Source organism: Bos indicus, chromosome 24 (genome assembly GCF_029378745.1).
Source record: "Bos indicus isolate NIAB-ARS_2022 breed Sahiwal x Tharparkar chromosome 24, NIAB-ARS_B.indTharparkar_mat_pri_1.0, whole genome shotgun sequence".
Lineage (NCBI taxonomy): Eukaryota > Metazoa > Chordata > Mammalia > Artiodactyla > Bovidae > Bos > Bos indicus.
The window spans coordinates 26,449,895-26,476,013 of record NC_091783.1 but is presented as its reverse complement, the minus strand read 5'-3'; the positions used below and the strand labels follow the sequence as shown (position 1 = coordinate 26,476,013).

Here is a 26,119-nt window from a genome sequence, read left to right as displayed (position 1 = left end):
CATAGCCTTTAACAAAAGAAAGATAATATAAATACCAATATGAATAAATAGATTTATATGCCGTATGTTTCATTTTATTGATAAAATAAGCATAGATACTTCGAAGGATGATAAATACTTTAATTCCAATTAAATTAGAAACAGCAATAGAGATCAATTTTGATATTATCTACTTACGGCATTCTGTCTGAAAGTGGGCAAATTGTCATTTGAATCTTTTACTGTTATGATGCAAGTCGCTGTACTCATCAATCCAAAAAACTGGCCATCCATATCTTGTACTTTCATTATCAATGAGTATTTGTCTGCAACCTGAAAACAAAGGAAGTATGTAATTAGTTTTGAAAACCTTTGTTTAGATGTATAAAGGAAACCACAGTGGTACACACTTCTATTAATGTGTATCCATGCTTTTATTTGATTTCCCTATTTGTATATACCCAAAAGCATGGTAGACAGGAAGAAGGCTGAAAGTAGGCAGAGCTTCAGTGACAAAGATCCACAGTAAGAAAGTAGATTTACATTTTAGGTTGCAGGTAATAGAAGGTTTTATGGGCGTCATATGGGGAGTACAAAATAGGAACATTTGAGTTTTAGAAAGAATGTTTTTAAAGAAGGTTGAACACAATTGGGAGTGAACTGAGCTGGGATTCAAAGGAACCTGTTGAAGTCTCCTGAAACAGTCCAAAGCTGGGGCCTTGGCAATAAGGACAAAAAGCAAGGGTGATAGGAAAGTTATTTATAAGTCAAAATGCGGTTTGACTTGAGAACTGATTGTATGCATAGTTACGAAAGAAAGAGGGGTTGAGGATGCTGCTCTGGGGTCCTACTTAGATGGGCAGACAGAGGTATCACCAACCAATACAGGAAGACAGTGGTTCCTTGAGGAGAAAAGTACTGGCAAGGTTGGCAAGGAGGAGTGAAAAAAAATGAGTTTTTCCTGGTGTATATTGAATTCTATATTCCTGTGGGAAATCTAGTAGAAGCAGAGCAGCTTCCCTGATGGCTCAGTGGTAAAGAATAAGCCTGTAATGCAAGAGACTCAGGAGATGCAGGTTCGATCCCTGGGTCAGGAAGATCCCCTAGAGGAAATGGCAACCCACTCCAGTATTCTTACCTGGAGAATCCCACAGACAGAGGAGGCTGGTGGGCTACAGTCCAAAGGGTCACAAAGAGTCTGACATGACTGAGCACACACACATACACACACACGGGAAGTCTAAGGAGAAATGTCCAGAAGACAGCTGAATAGATAGACCTATACTTAAGGGCAGCTCAAGGACTGAAATACCAATCTTGGAGTCAGCAGTAGCTGGACAGTGATTGAAATTATGGCAAGAATCAAATTTCCAGGGAGAGAGTGAGTGAAAGTTGCTCAGTCGTATCGGACTCATTGCAACCCCATGGGCTGTACATTCTATGGAATTCTCCAGGCCAGAATACTGGAGTAGGTAGCCTTTCCCTTCTCCAGGGGATCATCATAATCCAGGGATCAAACCCAGGTCTCCCGAATTGCAGGTGGATTCTTTACCAGCTAAGCCACAAGGGAAGCCCAAGACTACTGAAGTGAGTAACCTATCCCTTCTCCAGAGAATCTTCCTGCCCCAGGAATCAAACCAGGGTCTCCTGCATTGCAGGTGGATTCTTTACCAACTGAGTTATCAGGGGAGAGAATAAAGGATGAGAAAAGCAGAGGATGTAAGGAACACTAGTATTTCATGCTTAGGAGAAGTAAGAAGAGTAAGCAAAGGACAGATGCTCAAAACAAAAGATCAGGGAAGCAGGAGGAGAACCAGAAATCCAAGAGAAGAGAGAGTTTTCATAATTGCCAGCAATAGAGCTTTAATAATTAACCACTGGATTAGGCAGTTAGGTGATCGCTGTTGACCTCTGAGAATGGAGTTTGCAGATAGTGTGCTGATGCTGCAATGGACTCACTGGTTTGTGACACAATCACCTTTGTTGCCTTCTCTTCATTTTACTCTTCTTTAGCCACTCCTTTTGTTCTTTTATTTTTCATCATTTTCTATTTCCCTCTATCCCTTCTTTGGTCTTTATTTTACTCATCCTTCTTTTACAGTGGAAACTAACATTCCCATCCCAAACTATTCCTTCCAAAGGCTCTGGAACTCTCTGAGACCCTCCTCTAAATGAAGTTTCTTCATCTCCCTTTTTGATTTCTTTACTTCCTGCATTGTCCCCTATAATACATTTCATGGTTGTTACCCACAAAATCCCATTCGATTTTTTTTGATCAAGTGAGCAAATCTGGGGTTTGATCCCAAATCTGTATCTTACAAGCTGTGTAACCCTAATTTATTTATTTACTCTAGGTCTCATTTGTCAATATTGAAAAACTAGGAAAAATGTTTGTTTTTACTTGATTACCACATCCCACAGATACAAAAATATATTCATATAATTCCTTTCAAACATTCCCATTTGTTATGACCATTGTGTGTTTTATCACATAGAATGTCTGGGCCTCCATGGTGGCTCAATGAAAGGATCTACCTGCCAACGCAGGAGACACGGGTTCGATTCCTGATCCCGGAAAATCCCACATGCTGCGGAGAAACTAAGCCTGCAGCACAATTACTGAGCCTGTGCTGTAGAGGCCAGAAGCTGCAACTACTGAGTCCTTGAGCCCTAGAGCGTGTGCTCTACAACAAGAGAAGCCACTGCAGTGAGAAGCCTGTGCACCACAGCTTGAGAGTGGCCCCTGCTCACTGCAACTAGAGAAAGTCCATTGGCAGCAACGGAGACCTCAGCACGGCCAACGATAAGCAAACAAATAATAATAATAAACAGAAATTTATTCCCTAGAAGTTTGAGAGGCTAGAAGTCTGAATCGAGGTGTCGGCCATGCAAAGCTCTCACCAAAGCCTTTACAGGAGATACTTCCTCCAGGAATTTCTGGATATCCCCTGCCTTTGCATGGCCTGTGACAGTACAACTCCAATCTCTGCCTTGATCTTCCCAAGGCATCTTTCCTGTATATCATCTTAACCAGGCCATCTGCTTATGAGGACTCAAGTCATCTTAACTGATTATGTCTGCAATTCCCCTATTTCCAAATAAGGTCACATTCTGAGGTACTGGAAGTTAGGACTTTGAGATATTGTTTGGGAACACAATTTTACCTTTAATGACATAGATAAGAGATCATTTCTGCCTTTCTATAGCAAACCGGATTTGAAGGGGTAAGAATGAGAGGGGACCAGTTAGGAACTCATTGCCATAGTTTAGGTAAGGGTAAATTTGTGTCTTGTTCTGAGTTATTAGCAATGAACATTGACAGATGATACTGTTAGAGAGAAATGGACCAGACTTTCCTGTAAATTGAAGACTAAATAAAGACTACATCAGTTATATAAAAAAAAAAAGTCACAATCCCACAAAAATAAAAATAATTATAAATAAAAGCTTTGTAATTTTTTTATTCTTTTTGATATGTTCTCACCATCCCTCCCTTTTGCTCTGGGATCAAATACCATTGATTTGTGTTTTAATATCTCTCCCAGTCATATTGATCCTTCCATTTATGTTATTCTAGTTTTAGTAGGTACCACTGAAGTGTTCTAATAAAGCTACTTTGTACATGTGAAACCGATTGATCTGCTTTGGTCAATAATGCAAGACTCTGGAGTAAATATGGGCTGATGAAATGCATAAGAGCAACAATGAAAGATCAGAGAATACAGTGCAGTAATTTGACCAGGGCAAGTCAATCCATCCTTCTGACTGTCACCTTTCTCCTCCATAGAGTGGATGTAATCCCTACCTAATCCAACAAAGAAATTATCAAGATGAATTAAAATTATGCATAAAGAATTTGAGCATCAAGTGCTATACACATAACAATATACTATTAATATCATCCAAATAGTGCTGCAAATTTTTAACAGTCCATCTACTTTATCTTAACTAATCTTTTCCTGATTAAAAGTTGTTTTTTTTTCTGTTGTTGTTTAGTCATTAAGTCGTGTCTGACTCTTTGCAACCCCATGGACTGTAGCTTGCCAGGTTACTCTGTCCAGGAAGAACATTGGAGTGGGTTGCCATTTCCTTCTTCAAGTACATATCTATAATAACAGGATAGGGATCAAGGTATAATTTATACTCATGAAACAAGCAAAACTAATTGTCCTACATGAGAACTGAGCTGGAACACTGAGCTAGAACCAACTAGTCATACACAAGAACTAAAACAATATTCAATAATACCAACTTTCATAAGTAATATCTTTTTTCTCACTCCTTCTGAATACTAATTGATTTTTACTTCTCTCTCTCATGGTTTCTCTTATATAAGGAAATAGAAATCATATTATAATAAGTCTTAATAATATAGCCAGGAATTCTTATTGTCTTATGCCTAAGTAAAATAAAATGAGAAACTCTTAATCCACCAGCTTCTCAGGTAGCTCAGTGGTAAAGAATCCACCTGCCAATGCAGGAGACACGGGGGATTGTAGGTTCAATCCCTGGGTCGGGAAGATCCCCTGGAGTAGGAAATGGCTACCCACCCCAGTATTCTTGCCTAGAAAATCCCATGGACTGAGGAGCCTGGTGGGCTACAGTCCATGGGGTCACAAAGAGTCAGACATGACTGAGCGTGCACACATGCCTAATCCATAGGATAGCAAATTATAGTAAATTGGAGGTGGTGCGTTCAACCCCCAGTAAAATAATAAACCTGTAGATTGTGAAAGTTACCTCTCTGTCCAAATAATGAGAGACGGTGGTGATCACACCCGTGCTGGGATGCACAGAAAACAGCCCAGGTGATCGTGGTGTCTGCTCCAAAATGCTGTACTTCAGGCGTGTGTGCATCGTGTCTGGTTCATCTCTGTCCGTGGCACAAACCACTCCCACTGTAGTACCTACATGTTTGTTTGTTTTAAGAAAAAAGGAGTCTTTACTTTCCAGAACTGCAAAATATGTTTAGGCGTAGCTACACTTCTCAAAGTCTAACATTGATAGTGGAAACCTCATTTAAGTTGTATTTCTTACCAGCAATATTCCATCCTTACATAGTACTGGTGAAGATGACTTCAAATTTATAACATGAAATACTTTAATGCTAAGAATCAAGATTTACTTTGTCCACAGTTTAAACTATTTGAAAGTAAATTTACTAAAAAACATATAAATAGCATCCAAGAATAATTTCAACACATATTCCCACATATCAAAATATGGAGAGATAAACCATATCTCTAAAGTAAATCAGATTTTTCAAAAATCAAAGTCTTGATTAATAATTAATCGAGGCTGACTTGGAATATAATTGGATAGATGATCATGTTGACCTTTCACATCTCAGTCTCTCCTTTCTATGATTTTCTTTTTGCTAATTCTTGAATTGCCTCATTCTTTCGCCAGATTAGTATCCAAGCCCCATTGCTGCCAGCCCTACTTAATCTTATTTCATACTATTTACTATTTAGGGAGAATTTAAGTCAACTGTTGCTTCAGTTGGAGCTACTGGTATTTTTCATCAGTATGGAAAGTAAGAATATTGCTCTGGAAAAGGATTTCAGGTATCAAAGAGGACATACATGTGGCATTTTAAAGTGTAAGAAGAGTGTTCCCATGAAATTATAATACATAGATCCACTTTGCCTAGCCCTGTATGTGAGGCTGGCCTGAGGAATAATATATAGACACATACAATAATATACATATATACATATATTCATTGAAATTTTATATTTGAGGATATAAAAGCAAATAAAAATATTAGTGCAAGAAAGTATTAATTTTAAATAATTTTGTCATTATATTTTTAAACATTATATATGTGTATATATTTGTGCTTAAACATACATGTGTGTGTGTGTGTGTGTGTATATATATATATATATATATATATATATATATGTAGCCTGCCAGACTCCTCTGTCCATGGAATTCTCCAGGAAAGAATACTGGAATGGGTTGCCATTTCCTTCTCCAGTATGTATATAAATATAGATATAAATTTGTAGAGAATTTCCAAATACATATTTATAACAAAAAGATTTTTTCAGTGGATCAATATGAAGACATGAAGTAATAATCTTATTATAAGAAAATAAATGATCTTCTCATAAAATACTATTTATAAGCTTTATAAGATATAAATTTTCTTTCTGCAATTTCACTGACAGGAAGACATAAACACTATTTTAAATCTCTGGATATAGAACACCTTTACTTATTACATAAAATCGTCCTAAAATCTTGACTTGGAAATTCTTTTCCACAAGTGCTATACTTCACTATTAGCTGAGCATCCTTTGCCCAAAGCATCTGTGTGTAAAACAAATTCAAGGAACACTGTTAGACTAATACAGTTTTAACTGGTCTGAACCTACTGGTGTGAGATGCTTAAAGCATCCTGGGTTAATCTGGGCATCAAAGTGTTTGTCCTCAATTTTTCTCTGTTACTACTAAAGAGAGAGAATGTTAGAGAAAGAATCTAAAATCAATCATCCCTCTTTGAAAATAGAAAAATGTAACAAAGTCATAGACTTGAGAGGTTAAAAACATTTTAAATCATCTAACATAATTAAACTCATTCTATAGATCAGACAACTCAAAGGAACTTCAGTGAGTTCTCACAGTGAAATAATAACAGATTCTGAATCAAAAACTAGGCTTCCTAAACTCCAAACCAACTATTTTCATTTTTTTAATTGTACCATGTGAGTACTAAGAAGGTTAACATCTATGACACCAAATTATCAAAGCAAAACGTAAAAAGAAAGAGCAGCTGTAAGAATCCAGTGAAGATGTAAATAACTATACTAGAAACATTAATAAGCAAGTTCGTAAAGTCCCCTTTATGGTTCAGCTCACTTCCTTTCAACTTTATTGCAAGAGGTAATTCTCTGCTGGCTCTACAATAAGGAATCTGCCTGCAGTGCAGGAGACCCAGGAGACGTGGGTTCAATCCCTGAGTCGGGAAGATCCCCAAGGAGGAAATGGCAACCCATTCCAGTATTTTTGCCTGCGGAATCCCATGAACAGAGGAGCTTGGCGGGCTAGAGTCCAAAGAATCGCAGAGTTGAACACAACCAAGCAACAACAAATACACGAACAATTTTTCACATTTCAAGTCTAGAAGACATCAAGAATGCCACATTTAAGGGCGAACTAAAGTGAAACACTATGGTTTTTCCTCATGTGAGAGCAAGCGTTTAGGATGGAGAACATGCGATGCAAGTTTCTTTAAAGTTATTTCAGTATTCACTCTAAATTGGGAGTAGTAAAACAGTACTTTAAAGAGAAAAGATAAATAAGATTTATTTATTAAATAAATTGTATACTCAGTGGATGCCATTCAACACCTTCCTACATAAAACCTAATTAAAATATCTACACTGATTTTAGTTTTATTAGAGTCTACACTGCATATCCTCCCTTGGAGCTGGGGATAATGATAAACCCACATAATAATAAAATGAAATGAAGTATAAAAGCAAAATATGGTACTAAGCTTGAATAACTGTTATCTGCCTTTATAACTCATTGGTATACCAGCAACACCACAAACTCCTATGTTGCTGTTGTTTAGTCGCTGTCATTTCCAACTCTTTTGCAATCCCGTGGCTCTCTGTCTATGAGACTTTCCTGGTAAGAATCCTGGAATGGGGTGCCGTTTCCTTCTCCAGGGCATCTTCCTGACCCAGGGGTCAAACTTACATCTTCTGCTTGGCAGGTGGATTTGGTACCACTGAGCCACCTAGGAAGCCTATAATATCAAACTCCTATAATACCTTGTAAACTACACATTGATTGAATCTGATGGCATTATATGTATCCAATGAGCCCAATGTCATCTCACAATGATCTGGCATTGAGTAAAAACTCAATCTCTCAAACAGTGCATATAAACATTTAATACAGCATATTTTGCTCTTCAGTGTTGTCTCACCAACTCTACTGCTTTCCGGAACTTCAAAATTATAAACTGCTTCTGTGAAAATAGGATGGTTGTCATTTTCGTCCTCCACTCTGATGGGCAGTGGGAGAGGGAAGTCTGCTGAATATCCGTCTGCAGTTGACGCGTAGGCAATCAGCTGTAAAACAGTGAAAACCAAACTGAACAGTCCATTTTGAAAGATTCCAGCAAGAAAGAATTCTATGCTTTATCTAATACCTTCTCTGCAAATCTTTTCAGTAATAAATCTTCCCAAAAATTTAATACTTCTTTAGTTATCAGAGCATTGAAGGTAGAAAGACTATAACTATTAATATTATAGTTCAAAGTATTCAGTGTTTGGTAGAAGTGGCTACACTTCAAATAAAACCTAGGTCAGAATACAGAGTGTCAGAGAATACTCAGGCCATTAGACTAAGGAATTAAATGTGAATATAGCAGGGTGGATTATAGTCTTTATTCTCCCCATAATCATAAAATCATAAATAGGGAGAAACAAGTCACTTCACTGCAGTGGGAAAAATCCGAACTACATCATCTAAATAAAGCAAAAATTACCAAATTTTGTCACTACTAAGCCCCTTTATTATTTTACCTCATAGATCACATATTTGTAAGAGGTTTTCTCATAAAACCACTACATTTACTTCTGCATTACTGGTTAACCAAAAGCAGTGTAAAATCAAATAGAACATATTTCTCTTCAGCATGTTATTATAACACTGAGTTGAAAATTTTCCAGCCAAAAGCAAAGTGTCACGTGGTGACCATCAGTCATGTTTTACTTATCCAGCATCTCTTCCTTTTTCTTTTAGGAAGAGAAGCCCTCTTTTCTATGGAGAATCAGCTCCCCTGAACCACAGGAATAATTACATAACCCCAGAGCATTTATTATATCATGCTGAAAATTGTCTGAATTATTACACTGAAAATTAAGTGACTTATTGCCCATTGATGTAAGGAAATGGCATCCCACTCCAGTGTTCTTGCCTGGAGAATCCCAGGGACGGGGGAGCCTGGTGGGCTTCTGTCTATGGGGTCGCACAGAGTCGGACAAGACTGAAGCGACTTAGCTGCAGCAGCAGCAGCATCCTTATCAGTATACTGACTTATTGTGCCTTGTTTGGGCTTGATCTCCCACTTTTGCTACATTATGTAGTTCTCAGATATCATCAGATAGTCATACATGCTGAAGAAAGACCAAGAAAGAAAGGGGGAAAAAAAAAAAAAGGAGCAAAAGAGGGACATTGGAAGACAACTCTTCCAATCAACTGTGGCCATGTCCTAGAGAGAGGAGAAAGGACCATGACCAGAGAGAGAAGGAAAACCTCAGAAACAAAACCAACTTTTGGAAATTTGCTGGAATTTACATCCAAATGCAATTAAATTTCTTGGCTTCACTTTAGGTTTACCTAACAGAAGTTGAGATAAAGAGCAGACCAAGCATTCCAAAATATTATACAATCTATTTCCTTCATCTTTAAGATGCCCTCAAAAAAGACAGTGCAGAAGATAGGAAAGAGTAGATGGAGTATCAGAAGAAACATAGTTTAATCACTTAAAAGTCATGTGTATTGATAAAGCTCCTACATCAAAAACGTCATATTCTTCACGATCCACAGGCTGGGTACAATACAGATTTCCAGTGTCTCTTTCTATGAAAAACAAATTTAAAGGTTCCTTGTCAACTCCACGCCCACTTATTGAATAGAAGATGGTATAGTTCTGTGCAGCATCAGATTGAACCTAAAAGGAAAAAACATATGTAAAAAATTTTTCATTAAAATGCTGTTTTTTAAATACAACTTACATGTTTACATTGTTTATTAAAGAGATTATTTTAAGAATAATCACCTTTTTCACTTCATCAACCTGCAAAATGGTAACAAACTATGATAATTTGGCAAAAGATTTTTTAAAAGCTCCCAAATTTAATGAAGACAATGTTCAACATAAAAAGTAACCAAAGAAAACCTAATTGAAAACAAAAAGGCATAGGATTTTGGCAAAGGTAGAAAAAAACAATACTACCCGTTGTGGGCAGGGATGAGGCAAACAGGAACTCTCATATCCTGATGAAAGGAACGTCAATTGGAATGTTTCTTAGGGAGATGAATTAACAAAACTGAAAAGAATGACAATAAACAGAGAAGACTCTTCCTGGCAGAGGAAACAGGAAGTGCAAAGTGATCAGACCAGGGCTATGTCTGGAGTGTTCAAGGAAGGCATTGTGTTTGGAGTAGAGAGGACTAAGGGAAAAGAAAGTCGTAGATGAATGCAGTAACAGGGCAATGGCATAAAAGAGATTCCAAGGATGTTGGCTTCTTCTCGGAGTCAGACTGAGAGCCACTGGAGAATTTAGATAATAGTAATACCCAATTTCTGGAGTTCTGGTAGCTCAGTGGTAAAGAATCCCCCTGCCAATGCAGGAAATGTGAGTTCCATCCCTGGGTCAGGAAGATTCCCTGGAGAAGAAAATGGCAACCCACTCCAGTATTCTGGGAAATCTCATCTCATGGGCAGAGAACGCTGCAAGGTGACAGTCCATGGCGTCTCACAGAGTCGGACATGACCAAGCGACTAAACAACAATATCCAATTTATATTTTATTTATTTTATTTTATTTTATTTAACTTTACAATATTGTATTGGTTTTGCCACCAATTTATATTTTAGAAGGCTAATTCTTGCTGTTCTGTTAAGATTAGACTTGGGTAAGAAGTAAGGGAAGAAACAGGAAGGCCATTTAAAAGTTACTGCTTAAAAAAAAGTTACTGTAAGAATTCAGGAGAGAGAATTGTTTGTTAGACTAGCATGGCAGCAGCAGCAGTTGTGAAAAGCAGTTAGATTCTGGATCGAATTTGACGACGCAGCCAGCAGGATTTGACAATGGATTGGCTGTGTGGTGTGAAGACTGAAGTCAGGGATGTCACCAAGTCACAGGAAGCTAGTATTCCCCGATGTCTATTCTGCCCATCTTCCTTAATGTTAGAACTTACAGCTGAACATAAGATGGTCCAGAAGAAAGATTTTTCTATCTCCCTTGCAATTAGGTATGATCATGCAAAAAGGGATCAATGGGATTTAGCAAAAAAAATAATATTGGGCTGGCCAAAAACGTTTGTTAGGGTTTTCCGTAACATCTCATGGAAAACCTCAAATGAACTTTTGGCCAACCCAACACAGGTGAGATTCAGACTGTGCTCTAGAAAAGTGGAGGTGTGCGTTCCGTCATTTGGACACAAGGATGAGTGTCTTGAACCTGAAAGGATGGCCAAGCTTAAAAAGGAAGAAGCCTGGGTCCCCGGCGATTTCTCAAATTAGAATCTCTGTACTGGATCACACTTTGACATGAAATGACTAAATCTCTGTCATACTTTATCCCCTATAATTTAAGATCTTAGTAAAACGCAGCTAGATTCTTATCCTATAATAATAAAGGAATTACAATTTTAATTGTAAAGAATGGTAGATATGGTAAACAGGGGCTGAACATCTATTTCATCTGGAGAAGGACATGGCAACCCACTCCAGTATTCTTGCCTGGAAAATCCCATGGACAGAGGAGCCTAGCTGGCCACAGTCCACGGGTCACAGAGTGGGACACAACTGAAGCGACTCGGCACGAACGCAGCAAATTCCTATCTATTAATTCCTTAACGAGAAGTATGCTCTCCACATAAAACCTTACCAAACAGACTCTACTGTGGTAACAACTGAAAGGATGGAGCCGCCATTAATTGAGATGGGAGGACATTTTTTATAAGAAAATCCAAATGTTTGATTTTTGTATGTGAGGTTTGATGTGTCTACTTAACATCCAGGTGGAAATCTTAATTAGGCATTTTGGGCCAGAGATAATGAAGTTTTAAGTTTCCAGTGTATAAAAAGTACTTAAAGCAATGAAGCTGGATGAGATCACCGAGAACATGAATATAAATAAACACGAGACAAGGTTCATAGATGAGCTCTCCAAAGTTTAAGACTGAGGGGTTGGGCTGGTGGGGAATAGGGGGAAGTGGGAGTGAGGATGAACCAGCAAGACATACTAAGAAGGGGTGGCCAGCAAAGAAGGTGGAAAACTGGGCGAATGTTGTCCCGGATGAAGAAAAGGAGAGGTCGGCTAAGTCAAATGGACATACACATCAAGGAAGTGAGGACTGAGAGGTGGTGACCAGTTTAACAGTACTAAGGCCGTGTTTACCTCTGATCAGTATAACTTTGGTAATCAGAAATCAATTTCTTAATAGGCCTCATCAGTGCTTAAAGTACAATTACCTAAAAGAAGAAACAAAGGGACGGCACTGGGTAGAGTTTCCTATAAGCGAGAAAGACACCGGAAGCATGGTTAAAATCGTAAATAAGTAGGACCCAGGGGGCACCATTAGCATTAAACATTGACCGGAGTAATGGAAATTTAAAGGAAAAACACAAGCTCCATTCCATAGCTCCGCCTCAGTCATTATTTTCATTGCATACTTATTATTTTCATTTATGAAAAGTAAATCTGACCCTGCTTTAAAAAGACTTGTTTTTCGGAAGAAGTTAAACTACCCAGCAGAGCACAAATGGCCGGTTCCAGCTGGACCCTGTCTGCCTTTCTGCCCCGTCTCCCTGTTCCACTCCCATCATACACAGGAAGGCTAAGCTTTTGAGAGCTCCTATGAGGAACCATGCTTGGTTTCACCTCTGTCCCTCTTTCTCCTTCTGCAACACTTTACCTGCATGACACTCTCCCATCCTTCAGCACTGGGCTTAGTTGCCTCCCCCAGGTCTTCTTTTTGTTTTTACCACTTGTCATCTCAGGACATGGTACTCACCCCGTGAATTCTCCAATCCATTCCCATCTCAGCGCTTATCACTTAATGTTACAATCATTTGCCTACTTCTATCTTCCTCACTAGATTAATAAACTACATGAGAGCAAGTTTTAGTCACTCAGTCATATACAACTCTTTGCGACCCCATGAACTGTAGCCCTCCAGGCTCCTCTGTCCATGGGATTCTCCAGGCAAGGATACTGGAGTAGGTAGCCATTCCCTTCTCCAAGGGATCTCCCTGACCCACGGATCAAACCCACGTCTCCTACACTGCAGACTGATTCTTTACTGTCTGAGCCACCAGGGAAGGTCATGAGGGCAAAGGCCATGCCATGCTAAGTCACTTCAGGTGTGTCCAGTTCTATGTGACCCTATGGACTGTAGCCCACCAAGCTCCTCTGTCCATGGGATTCTCCAGGCAAGAATACTAGAATGGGTTGTCAAGCCCTTCTCCAAGGGATCTTCCCAACCCAAGGATCAAACCCATATCTCTTAACTCTCCTGCATTGGCAGGCAGTTTCTTTACTTCTAGCACCACCTGGGAAGCCCAAATGACTAAATGTATTTCTAGCTTAAGTACTTAGAGCAGTTCTTTCAACAGGACAGAATAGGTGCTCAATAGCCAGCTGCTAAATGAATGAATTAACTAATAAAGATCATTTAATGGCTATAGGGGAGAAGGCAATGGCACCCCACTCCAGTACTCTTGCCTGGAAAATCCCATGGGCGGAGGAGCCTGGTAGGCTGCAGTCCATGGGGTCGCTAAGAGTCAGACACGACTGAGCGACTTCACTTTCCCTTTTCACTTTCATGCATTGGAGAAGGAAATGGCAACCCACTCCAGTGTTCTTGCCTGGAGAATCCCAGGGACGAGGGAGCCTGGTGGGCTACCGTCTATGGGGTCGCACAGAGTCGGACACGACTGAAGCGACTTAGCAGCAGCAGCAGCAATGGCTATAGAGTCTGTACTATATTATAATTATTAGTTTTTCGTGATGTTCTAGTTTTTCTCATTATTAATTTTTTAGTGATTTTACTCTTCATGAATATCTTCAAATCTGTTGATTTTTAAATGTTTAAAGAATTATTAAAACCTGAACAAAACAGACTCTTGGAACTAAAGCAATCCCAGTCAGAAGGAATGGAAAACCTACCTGTTGAAGGAACAAGGGGAAAGGTCCCAGGGAATTCTCCTGCATCGAGCAGGGAATAGGCGCCCATCTCCTTTTGGAACGCCTGAGAACAGTTTCTTTAGCGTGTCTTTTCCTCAATACCTGAATCGAGAGAAAAACAAATAAAAATTTTAAACAAAGAGCATCACAGCCTACTTCATTGTAAAACAGTAGATGGACCAGTCTCCAGTATGTCAATGCTGAACCTAAAGACCAGATAATATGGTCTTCTCTGAATTAGGTTAAAAAAATGTAACCAGACTTTAAAGGCTTCATGAACCAAAGAATTTCACTTTGTATACATTTCTATATTAATCCTGACCAAACTTTCAGATTAGGAAAATCATCACTGTACTTTCAGTTCTTTTGTTCTGTCCCAAAATGAAACAGAGAATGCATCCTCTTTCTAACAAGCTATAGACAGCTCTTGTTCTTTCTGCTAAAACCTCATATCCCAGGTGAACCAGAGTGAGATCATGCATTTTCTTCGTTGCCTGAACACTCTAACTCCACTGTCCAATAAGGAAGCCACAAGCCACATGTGACCATTTAAGTTAATTAGAATTAAGTAAAACATATATTCCATCCTTCAGTTACACTAGTCACATGATAACTGTCAGGAGTCATTAATTAATTAATGTTGGGTGACCATATCACACAGTGCAGATTATAGAACATTCCCATCATTGTTGAAAGTTCTATTGGAGTTTTTAGTGATTTCCATTTCATTTCATGGTATAGTAAGGAAGATGCGGTATTTCCTGAGAATTACTTAATGATACATTAAGCAATTATTAAAGTGCTAAGCAGAAATTTATTAAGTGACTTTTTCATTAATATAATACACTTCACACTGATTAGTTGTAATTCACTACGGCCTTCCTCTTGATGTAGAATCTAGAACTACAGTGAATAATCACTGGGTGATGGCTAATACCATTCAGACACATACATACTACAGGATTTCCGTCCTATTTTAACATCAGAATGACTGTGGCACTTGAAATCAGCCCCTTATTCACTGGGAACTACTGCACTCAGCCTTAATTTAAAATATACCTATTGACTCTGGGTCAGGGGTAACTGAGCAGTAGTAACAGAGGTAACAAAAGGGACTGACTCATGTCCTTAAGCAACTGTGGATAGGTTGTTTGCACTAATGAAAAATTACCAATGCTACAACAGAGGGATTACCACACTGACACAGGCAGGCAAAAGCAAGTAGACTTTGGAGGTGGAAGAAGCCTTCACAGAGAGGTGCCATTAGATCTAATAAAGCCAGATCCAAAGTCAATGTCTAACCAATGTCGAGAGGGGAAGAGGAGGGAGAAAAGGAGACAGGGAGGAAGGAAAAGCAAACAGAAAGGGGAAAAAAAGAAGAGGAAAATAAATCTTATTTATCCTTTTCTTTGCAATTTTTAATGAGAGCATTTAAATGAGAAGAAAAACACGCCTGAAAACATCAATGGACTTTGAATACCTTCTTCTGATATTCCAGGAGCACAAGAATCTCTTTCTGTGTCCGTTTCTTTGTGTCAGAGAGCCGTATGGTGAAAGATCTTTTCTCGTCAGACAACACAACAGCGTGGGCTGTGTATACTGACCCATCTTCTAGAACTCTGAAATCAGGATCACTGGACTGGATGCGGTCTACAGACCCAAGGCACTCTTTCAAATTAACTGCAAGTAAGAATTTTCAAAAGTAAGAAACACATGAGAAAAAGGGGGGGGGGGAAATGTTCTAATAATGTATACAATCTTCTTTAAAACCCTGAAGTGGAATGAAATGAACCAATCAGTCTGCATTTAGCAAATATCTTAGCCAGCCTCTTTACATGTATTTTTTAAAAGTGATCATTCTTCTTCTGTTAAAAATGATAATTCTGGATTGCAAATTTGTTTTAAAAAGGTACTTAAAACTTTTATATTCTTCTAAAAGGCTTATGAAAATGATCTTCCTATTGAAGACAGATGCATGTTGCAATCAGGACAAAGCTGAACTACACACCCCCACACACACCTGGATAAACAAACAGAAGTTTTTCTTAACAATATAGTAAGTCTTCTAAGATACACCTGTCTTCAGCCAGAAATTATACACATGAACCCAAAGAGTGACAGAGTATATGAGTTTGGCAAATAGTCAAATAAGAAAAATCTTTAAATTCTTCTTGCCCCACCCCAACCTCACTAACTCCCCTGGGGACCACAGTTCTCTTTGCTGTTCCTTTCTTTCTGGGGCTTCCTATTGAAATTCTGAAATTCTTCTCTCCCTGGGAATCTTCCCAAGTGCAAAGTTATAAAATACAAGTCTCATACCACTGTTTCAATATTATATCTAAAAGTATCAAATGCATCCCATTCTTCCACTTATCTGCCTTTACAGAAACCAAACTGATAGCCTAATACCCACCTAAGTAATATCCTCTCAAAGAATTCACATGTTACCCATGTGTAGTGTTTTCACTTTAATTCAAATCTGTCACAGAGGGAAACGTTAAGTCAAAAAAAAAAAAAGAAAACTAAACATCTTTAAAAGTGATGATATATTTCCCTTCTGTTCACATTTTTACCAGAGTGATAACCTCTGGTCCATTTCCCTAGAGGAACATCCCTGACCTTTCTTTACATCCTTTCTTTTCTTCCTTCCCAGGAATGGGACACTTTTTGAAAAAGTAAATTTGGTATCTCTGGGACAAGCTGTATCTCTCAACAAAATCATGATATTTTCCTCCAATATTCCCTGTACCATGGAGAAATTCCATTTGAACAGAGCTGCCTGGGTGTTGGGAAAGTTTGAGGTTCCCAACTTCTCATTGGGCAAATGACTGATTAAACCCAATTTTGAAAGGAACAGCACACCGTGTTATATTTCCCACCGCAGCCATAGCATTGATAAAAATTCTGCTCTGACTCTCTGAGCTCTTTACCTATGTCTCTCAAATGCTTGGAATCCTGGAGTAATGAAAGGGCTACATTCTACATATAATTATTTACATAATTTTTACTGTTAAAACATAAATGACTACAAAAGCATGGATTAGAACATTTGCCTTAGAATCAATGACAGAATTCTATAGAGTTATAAAGAACACAACATATATTTTAACATATCGTGAATTATATCTAATTATATGTACATTCGGAGAAGGCAATGGCACCCCACTCCAGCACTCTTGCCTGGAAAATCCTATGGACGGAGGAGCCTGGTGGGCCACAGTCCATGGGGTCACTAAGAGTCGGACCCAACTGAGCAACTTCCCTTTCACTTTTCACTTTCATGCATTAGAAGAAGGAAATGGCAACCCACTTTAGTGTTCTTGCCTAGAGAATCCCAGGGACAGGGGAGCCTGATGGGCTGCAGTCTATGGGGTCGCACAGAGTCAGACACAACTAAAGCGACTTAGCAGCAGCAGCAGCATATATACATTCAGGCTAATTCCAAAAGCAAACATTGGATAGTATGCTCTTTCCAGCATAAGTAAATTACATTTCTGTTTTAAAAACATTGATTTGAAAGTGCTCACCTCTTCCAATCATTTTGTCTGCCTCTAGTTTGGAAGGTATATTAAATATCTCCTTTTTGCAGGCTTCACAAGCAAAACTGAAGACCTAAGGAAAAAAATGGTCACATTAATACAGTATAGAATAGAGAACAAAGTTTTAGATATGCAAAATAAATAAGTCCTAGAGATCTACTGTATAGCATAGTGCCTACAGTTAACAATATTGTATACTAAAATTTTTGCTAAGAGGATAAAACTTAAGTGTTCTTACCAAAATAATAACAATAAGTGAAGAAGGCAAGAGAAAACTTGGAGGTAATGGATATGCTTATGGCATAGAGCCTGATGATCTTGCAGCTACATACTTATCACCAAGCTCATCAAGTGGTGTGCTTTGATATGCATGGCTTTTTGTGTGTCCATTTCGCCTCAATAAAGTAGGGTTGTTTTTTTTTTTAAAGAATTAAGAACAAAGCCATATGATCATCTCAATAGGTGCAAGCAATTGACAAAATCCAACACTGATTTACAATTAAAATTTTCCAACAAACTAGGAAGATAAAGAGCATCTAAGAAAAACATCATGATTAACAGAGAAAGACTGAACGCTTTCCTCTGACGGAAGGAACAAGACAATGATGCCTGCTCTCACCACTTCTATTTAACCCGTACTGGCGCTTCTAGCTTCTAGCCAGGGCAGTTACACACACACAAACACACACACACACACACACACACACACACACACACACACACACACAATAAAAGGCATCCAGATTGGGAAAGAAGAAGCAAAATAGTTTCTATTTTCAAATAATATGATCTTGTATTACACATAGAAAATCCCAAGGAATCCACTAAAAGACTATCAAAAATAATAAATGGTTTCAGCAAGGTTGCAGAATACAAGGTTAATATACAAAAACTGATTGCATTCCTATCCACTAGCAATGAAAAGAATCTGAAACTGAAAGCAAGCAAACAATTTCATTTACAATGGAAAACCCATCTTCATAGGTCAAAACACATATTCCCAAAAGTCATCTGGCAGATTCAAGGTACTCCCTATCAAAATCCCAAATAGTTTTTTTTTTTTTTGCAGAAATTGAAAATCAATCCTTGAGAAAATGCAGGGCACTGCAAGACCCAAATTAACTTGAAAAAGAACAAAGTTGAAAATTTTCCCAATTTCAAAACTTACTACAAAAATACAATAATCAAGGTAGAGTGGTCCTAGCATAAGGATAAACATATAGATGAATGGAATAGAACTGAAATTCCATAAACAGGCCTTTATGTTTAAAAAAATACATTATTGTCTGGTTTGCTGCTATTTATTTTAATATTTAAAATACATGATCATAAGAGAGATCAGACTTCTACTTTTTCTTCATACTATCTTCATAAAATGAGTTAAGGAGAGTTCCAGTTTTTTTTCCTATTCTTTGAAACAATTTATAAAAGGCAGAGGTTATCTGTTCCATATATTTATGGAAGAATTCATCACACAGGTCTAGGCTTGATATAAGGGTGTGTGTAAGTGGAGACATTGGCTTCTAATTCAATGTCTTTATAAGTCTATTTAGAATTTGTACACCTCCTCAAATGTTGGCAATTTGTACCTTGTAGAAAATTGCCTAGTTTTTGTCTCTTTTCACATTAACTAGAATAATATATAAATATTATTATTTATTTTTTAAGACTTCTATCCTCTCCATAAATGTGTCTGTTTTTATTCATAATATTGTTTTATTTATGCCTTTTCTATTTTTCACTTGTGCAATGGTAGCAGGTTTGTCTGTACTTTCAAATAATAGTGTTTGGTTTTGTTAATCCTCTATATTGTTCGTTTCATTTTTTAAAAAACTGTCCCTCTTAAGATATATTCTAACTACACTTGTATTTTAATAAAAAATAAAAGGAACACTAGGGCACTTGCCTTAAAGCTATAGTTTGCCTTAAAGTTATAAAGTTTTAGAAATAAAACATTACTATTATTTTCAAAGCTCCTATTTAACTCTCCCCAGTTGCATTTTCCTCCCTGATGGAGGGACCTCTCCATATTCAAGTAAGCTCTAACGGATGATTTTTTTTCTTGGTAAATCATTTACTTCCCCATTTCTGCTTAATTGTATCCCATGTGTATGTACCCCTAAAGAAGACTGGTTCATTTTATCAATTTTAAGCTTTACATATATATAGTCGTGCGCTAATTGTAAGCAACTTGATTTCTTTGCATGAATTATGTTGTGTAATTTATCCATGCTGAATATATAGCAGCAAGGTCATTCGTCTTTGTCTCTGTATAATAAACATCACTGGAAATGATATACAATTAATTTAAGGTGAAAAGAATGCTATAAAGGAAAATGCTATTTTAATTCCTTTTTACGAGCCCTTTTAGCAAATGATATATTAACCATGTCCAAGTACGTACCATTTATAATATAGAATAGCTAAAGTAAATGAGCAGACAGAAGTATCACCAACTAATACAGGAAGAGAGCACTTCCTTGAGGAGCAGAATACCGGCAAGGTTGGCAAGAACAGTGAAAAAAATTAGTTTTGCCTGGCGTATATTAAATTTTATATTCTTGTGGGAAATCTAGTGGAAGCTGAGTGGCTTCCCTGATGGCTCAGTGGTAAAGAATTCACCTGTAGTGCTGGAGACTCAGGAGATGCAGGTTTGATCCCTGGGTCAGGAAGATTCCCCCTAGAGGAAACGGCAACCCACTCCAGTATTCTTGCCTAGAGAATCCCGTGGATAGAGGAGCCTGGTGGGCTACAGTCCAAAGGATCACAAAAAGTCTTATATGACTGAGCACACATACACACATGGGAAATCTAAGGAGAAAGGTCCAGAAGACAGCTGGGTAGATAGACCTATACTTAAGGGCAACTCAAGGCCAGATATACAAATCGGGGAGTCAGCAGTAGCTGGAGAGTGGTTGAAATTATGGCACGAATTGGATTTCTGGGGAGACAGTGAGTGAAAGTCTCTTAGTTGTGTTCGACTCTCAACCCCATGGACTATACAGTCCATGGAATTCTCCAGGCCAGAATACTGGAGTTGATAGCCTTTCCCTTCTCCAGGGTATCTTCCCAATCCAGGGATCAAACGCAGGTCTCCTGCATTGCAGGCGGATTCTTTACCAGCTGAGCCACAAGGGAAACCCAAGAATACTGGAGTGGGTAGCCTATCCCCTCTCCAGGGGATCTTCCCGACCCAGGAATCCAACTGGGGTTTCCTGTATTGCAGGCAGATTTTTTTACCATCTGAGCTATCAGGGATGCCCTAATATAAGGGATGGATATTGTGAAGGATGATATTCACATATAAACTTCAGTTATGCTATGTTTCCTGAAATATAAAGAAATGTAATGCTATGTTAGTGAGACTTGGATATATTACTGAAAATAAAGTAGAAAAAAAATAATAAAACCACCATTAGATGACAAACTTTTAAAGGTATTTTAAGAATAACTGGTGACTGCCCAATGAAAAATACAAGATACAAAAAAAAAATGTGTTCATATTAATGAATTCTGGATTGACTGAGTTATAAAAGAATTCCTTTTAATGAGGAACCCTCTAGAACAACTTTAAATATCTGATTGAAAGAACCTAGAGTTGTAAGCAACTTCAAATTAAAATGTAACAAATTAAGTTTTTTTTTTTTAAAAATGATAATATAAAGTATTGTCTATAAAATGATAGATATATCATTTTTTTTAAAAAAATGATAATATAAGTTTTTTTTTTTTTAAATGATAATATAAAGTATTCCCCAAACTATGTCTAGTTTGGGGAAAATATAAGTTTTGGGGATAATATTTGTAAGCAACTTCAATATAAGTTTTGTCTAGTTTGGGGAAAATATATGTTTTGGGGATAATATTTGTAAGCAACTTCAATATAAGTTTTGGGGATAATATTTGTAAGCAACTTCAAATTAAAATGTAACAAATTAAGTTTTTTTTTTTAAAAATGATAATATAAAGTATTGTCTATAAAATGATAGATATATCATTTTTTTTTAAAAATGATAATATAAGTTTTTTTTTTTTTTAATGATAATATAAAGTATTCCCCAAACTATGTCTAGTTTGGGGAAAATATAAGTTTTGGGGATAATATAAGTTTTGGGGATAATATAGTTTGGGGAAAATGAATTGCTTTGTTTCATTCCACAGTACTGTCCAAATTTAATTAATCATATTATAGAAAGCTTATCATACAAATCATCAAATCCTCAAGGAACTGTCTAATGCCAAGAGAGAAAGAAAACTAACGGTGTACCTCCCAGTATTTCATTTTTATACTATTGCTCAATTTTAGAGTGAATGCATGAGCTACACTTTCTAAAATGACACCGTTCTCAACAGAGGAAAAAGAAGCCAAAGAATAGGAGTTTATAGAACATCTGAAAATAAAGGATATCTCCTTGAGCATAAAGATCACAGAATTTTCAATCCATCATTTCTCCTGTGGACACTAGCTGTCTCCAAGAGAGAAATCTTACCTTTCAAACTCTTACCACCTTGAATTGTTAAGATTTACCTTTCTATATTCTCAATGCTTTGATGAGTCTACTAAATTTCTTTCTATCCAAACTCCATAAGATGGGACCCTAAATGGGAAGTATAATTAGCCACAGGTCACCAGAGATACCATATATGGCATAGCAACTGTCACAGGGATTACAACAGGACCAAAAAATGTGCATGGCTTACACATATTTAGTGACTCAGAAAGTGCAGTAGAATATAGCTGTATCTCAGTATGAACACCAATAACAATAACCTTCTTTGAAGAAGGTAAATGAAGATGCACTGATGTAAATAAATATAACTCTGACTTCCTAAGCACACAGTTTAGAAATAAGCTAGTTCTCCTCCTTTATTTGTCCTAAGCTTTTTTTTCCCACCAATGCAAAAGATAATAGAAAGTATTATACTCACTTTTATCTTAAAAAGGTGAATATGTCAACTGTTATCAAGAACAGCAATAACCAAAAAGTCTGGGAAAGGAGTCATATTATTCTCATTATTTAATGCTATAAATTCTGGGAAAAGACACAGCACATATAGGTTGTCAACACAGGTTGCAGGTAGAATTCCACATACTTCAAGGGGGGAAGTATATTATAAAGGAAAATGCTATTTTAATTCCTTTTGAAGAGCCCTTTTAGCAAATGATAGATTGACCATGTCCAAGTACATACCATTTATAATACAGAATAGAAAATGTAATTCCCAAAGTGGATTTGATATGGCAAACAATATTAAATACATGTAAAAGGATCTCATTACTTATAATAGAGGACAAGACATCTGAGCAACTGAGCTAATGCGAATTAGTTTTCACCATTCCCAACAATTTGTGTTGCATTAAAAAGAGAAACATTTTAAGAGACACTCAGTTCTTTCAGTAGTAATAGGAAGATCTGACATGGTTCTTTTCTAAATTCTCCCTCTCCTTTCTTCCCTCCCCCCTCCCTTTCTTTGTATATGTGTAAGGAAACATGATTAGGATTTGCAGTTAATTGTAGCTGTTTAGGGCCTTCCATGGTGGCTCAGAAGGTAAAGAATCTATCTGCAATGCAGGGGACCTGGGTTCGATCCCTGGGTTGGGAAGATCCCCTGGAGAAGGGCAAGGCAACCCACTCCAGTATTCTTGCCTGGAGAATCCCCATGGACAGAGAAGCCTGGTGGGCTCCAGTTCCTGGGATCTAAGAGTCGGACATGACTGAGCCACAGAGCGCATTAAGTAGCAGTTTAGAGTACACACAAAGTATACTGAGGCTAGAAGAGTGGGACAGGGATGCAGATTCAGATGAGAAAAGTGAAAAAGGGTAGATCCCACAAGCTATGGGGCGGTTGCATGGGAAAGTGAACATGTCAAAAGTTTCCGTTCATGTGTTAAAGACCTGCTTTGAAGAGTTCTCACTTTAAACAAGGGATTGTCTTTGAGAGCGCCATTAAGGGTTCCATAAAATGAAAATTGCGTTTCCAAAATGCTATGCCCTTAAATATTAAACTGAAAAGTGGAGAGGTCTTAGGAGTCAAAGGAAATACAGACATAAGATGGTCAACAAGAATTCTCAGGATTTCCCTGGTGGTCCAGTGGTTAAGACTCTTCTTCCAATGCAGCAGGTGTGGGCTTCATCCCTGGTCAGCGGAGCCAAGATACCATTTAATCTAATCTTTAGGAAATTATTTTAAAAAATAATCCTAAACAAGAAAATCGTATACTAAAGTTGATGTTATCTCTATTTAGATATACAGGCACCTTCTTGCCTTGCCACACCCCAACACCAGATCCACCACCCCCTGCCACCCAGACAGTTCCTCCAATTCCACACCCTCCCCTCCAGCGAATACATGGGAAATCTTGGGAACTCAGCACCTCCACAGTTTCTTCTCTCCGTTCCCAAATTCCTTTCTCAGAGAAACCACAGAACACTAAATTCATGCTTTTAAACAGATTAGCTGGAAACGCTTTGAAATATATCAGAAAAGAACACATTCTGAGAGCAGTTCTCATGTGTAAAGTCATGTCATCAGCTCATTTTTTGGGGAATAGCTGCCAGGCAGATCGACCTGCCCATTTATGCGATGCTTTGTCCATAAATATATCTTAGATCATAGCTACCAATCCTTTATTCATAACTCGATGATTCAAACAGAGGACAAAGCTTGCACCCACTCGCCCTGCTTGGGGGCAGAAGAGCAGTAAGAATCCAACTAATCTGAATCGACCGGCTCTCGAGCCAGGCTGGTCCCTCTCACCACCCGAACGCACGCGCGGGGAAGGCGAGGGTCCGAGGCTCCTTTCCAGAACACGCCTAGAACGCCGCTCAGCGGGATCACACCGTCAGGGTTCCCCACTTTCTGCTTTGTGTCTCCCGAGTTCGAGAACTGTCCCAAACTTCCTCTCCGGGTGAATCTCATCTTGGATCTCAGGTATCTCAAGCACAAAAGACCACAGGCTGGGCTCTAGGCTTGTGCAATCCTCCTTGGACCCGGACAAAGTACCACCCAACCCCACACTCCTACCCCAACATTCCTCTCAGTCTGATTCTATCTGCTCTGCCCCACCGCACCCCACTCCCCCATCACACCACCGAACCCCAACCTCCAGCCCTAATTCAGCCGTCCACCCTCTGACGCCCCAGGTACACTCTGCCCCCGGTCGGGTGGCTCACGGAGGTGGACCACTCTGGTGAGTTACTGAATAGCCGCGAACGAGGCAAAACCTGGAAGCCGCTTTTCAGGGATAACTCAACCCCGGGACCCAGGGACATCGCTCCAACCCCTTCACCCACCAATGTCCCCAATCCCAAGGGACCCCGGAGTAACTCACTCCATGTCCGATTCTTTGCAACAAACACCATGGACTGTAGCCCACAAGGCTCCTCTGTCCATGGAATTCTCCAGGCAAGAATGCTGGAGTGGGTTGCCATTGCCTTTTCCAGGGGATTTTCCCGACCCCGGGATAGATTCCCGGGTCTCCTGCATTGCAGGCAGATTCTTTATCCGTCTGAGACACCAGTAACGCCCTGTAACTCACTCAGGGATCCTCAGAAACCTAACCAAACACTCTTCTTCCCTCTTTACCCAAACCCACCCCCACCACCATCACTAGGAGCCAAGAAAGGAGCGCGAACCCCAACCCCGGACCACTCGCGGCGGCGCAAAAGGGAGCTCAGCGAAGCCAGAGCCCAACCCCTGTTCAAACAATCGAATAAGTCCCAAATAAAAACCTAGGTCCAGGTGCATCTCGCTAGGACGCGTTTCCTCTCCTCATCCCACCGAGCCCGAATTTGGCTCGTCCGTGCCCGGCAAGATTGAGCAGAGGCGCGGACGTCCCCTTTCGGTCGTCTTCGCCCGCATCGGTCCCCCAGCAGGACCACAGCCTATCCACCATCACCCCCTGCTCCATCCCGACTCTGGGTAGGTCCCACCCCACCCGGGCTCCACTCACCACGAGGGTCAGGAGCAGCTGCCTGCAGAGGGCTCCGCGCAGGGAGCTCCGGAGCCGGGGCGCAGCCATCGGGGCGCGGGGCCCGGGAGGGGAGGATGCGGACACCGCGTGGGATGCAGGAGACCAGAGGCCGCCGAGGTGCAGGCGCGCCGCGGGTGCGCTGCTTTCGGCTGCTCGTTAAGTCGCCCGGGCCTCTTTCAGGCTTGTCTTGCCCGAGAGCGTGTTCGCTCCTGAGACGGGATTGGACTCTGGAGACGCCGAGCCGCCCCTCCTTGTTATTTCTCAAGTTTTATCACCGCGAGAGCCGCCGTGGGAGCTGCCCGAGCCTGCCCCTGGGCTTCTCGGCGGCCTGGCGGGGTGCTCGCTCGCGGGAAAGCGGTCCAGGCCACCCCCTCTCGGCCTGCTCTCCCACGCCCCGCACCCCGCGGCTGCCCCGCCTTCCGCCCCGACTCCTGGGGCGTCCTCCTCGCAGACGCCGCTCTGCGCATTCCCACTGCAGAACCCCGAACCGCCTTCAGGGATCCCTGCCCCAACACGGGCGCTCCTGGGTGCCAGGAACACTGTTGTCACTGGGTCGGCGAATCCTCCCTCCAGCTTCTGATCAAACGCTGAGCGAAGTCTCTTCCCAAACTTGACTCCCTCGATAAAATAAAGGACGCAGGAGAAATTATCGCCAGTGGCACGAATAAGCTGACACTGGGTAC

General features: G+C 39.5%; 1 protein-coding gene across 2 annotated transcripts in view; it reads right to left on the bottom strand.

Moving 5' to 3' along the window:
• The window catches only part of DSC3 (desmocollin 3), a 56,637-nt gene extending 30,790 nt beyond the window's left edge, over window positions 1-25,847 (bottom strand). Inside the window, exons 1-8 of one of the 2 annotated variants that reach the window (XM_070778774.1) lie at window positions 25,416-25,847; window positions 17,450-17,534; window positions 15,403-15,602; window positions 13,905-14,024; window positions 9,521-9,676; window positions 7,925-8,069; window positions 4,720-4,886; window positions 178-312 (exon numbers count right to left, since the gene is read on the bottom strand). In XM_070778774.1, coding sequence (XP_070634875.1) covers window positions 178-312; window positions 4,720-4,886; window positions 7,925-8,069; window positions 9,521-9,676; window positions 13,905-14,024; window positions 15,403-15,602; window positions 17,450-17,534; window positions 25,416-25,484 — 1,077 coding nt within the window. In that variant the 5' untranslated portion in view covers window positions 25,485-25,847. The remainder of the gene's footprint in view (window positions 1-177; window positions 313-4,719; window positions 4,887-7,924; window positions 8,070-9,520; window positions 9,677-13,904; window positions 14,025-15,402; window positions 15,603-17,449; window positions 17,535-25,415) is intronic. The other variant, XM_019986947.2, reaches the window with a different exon arrangement.
• Between the last annotated feature and the right edge of the window lie 272 nt (window positions 25,848-26,119).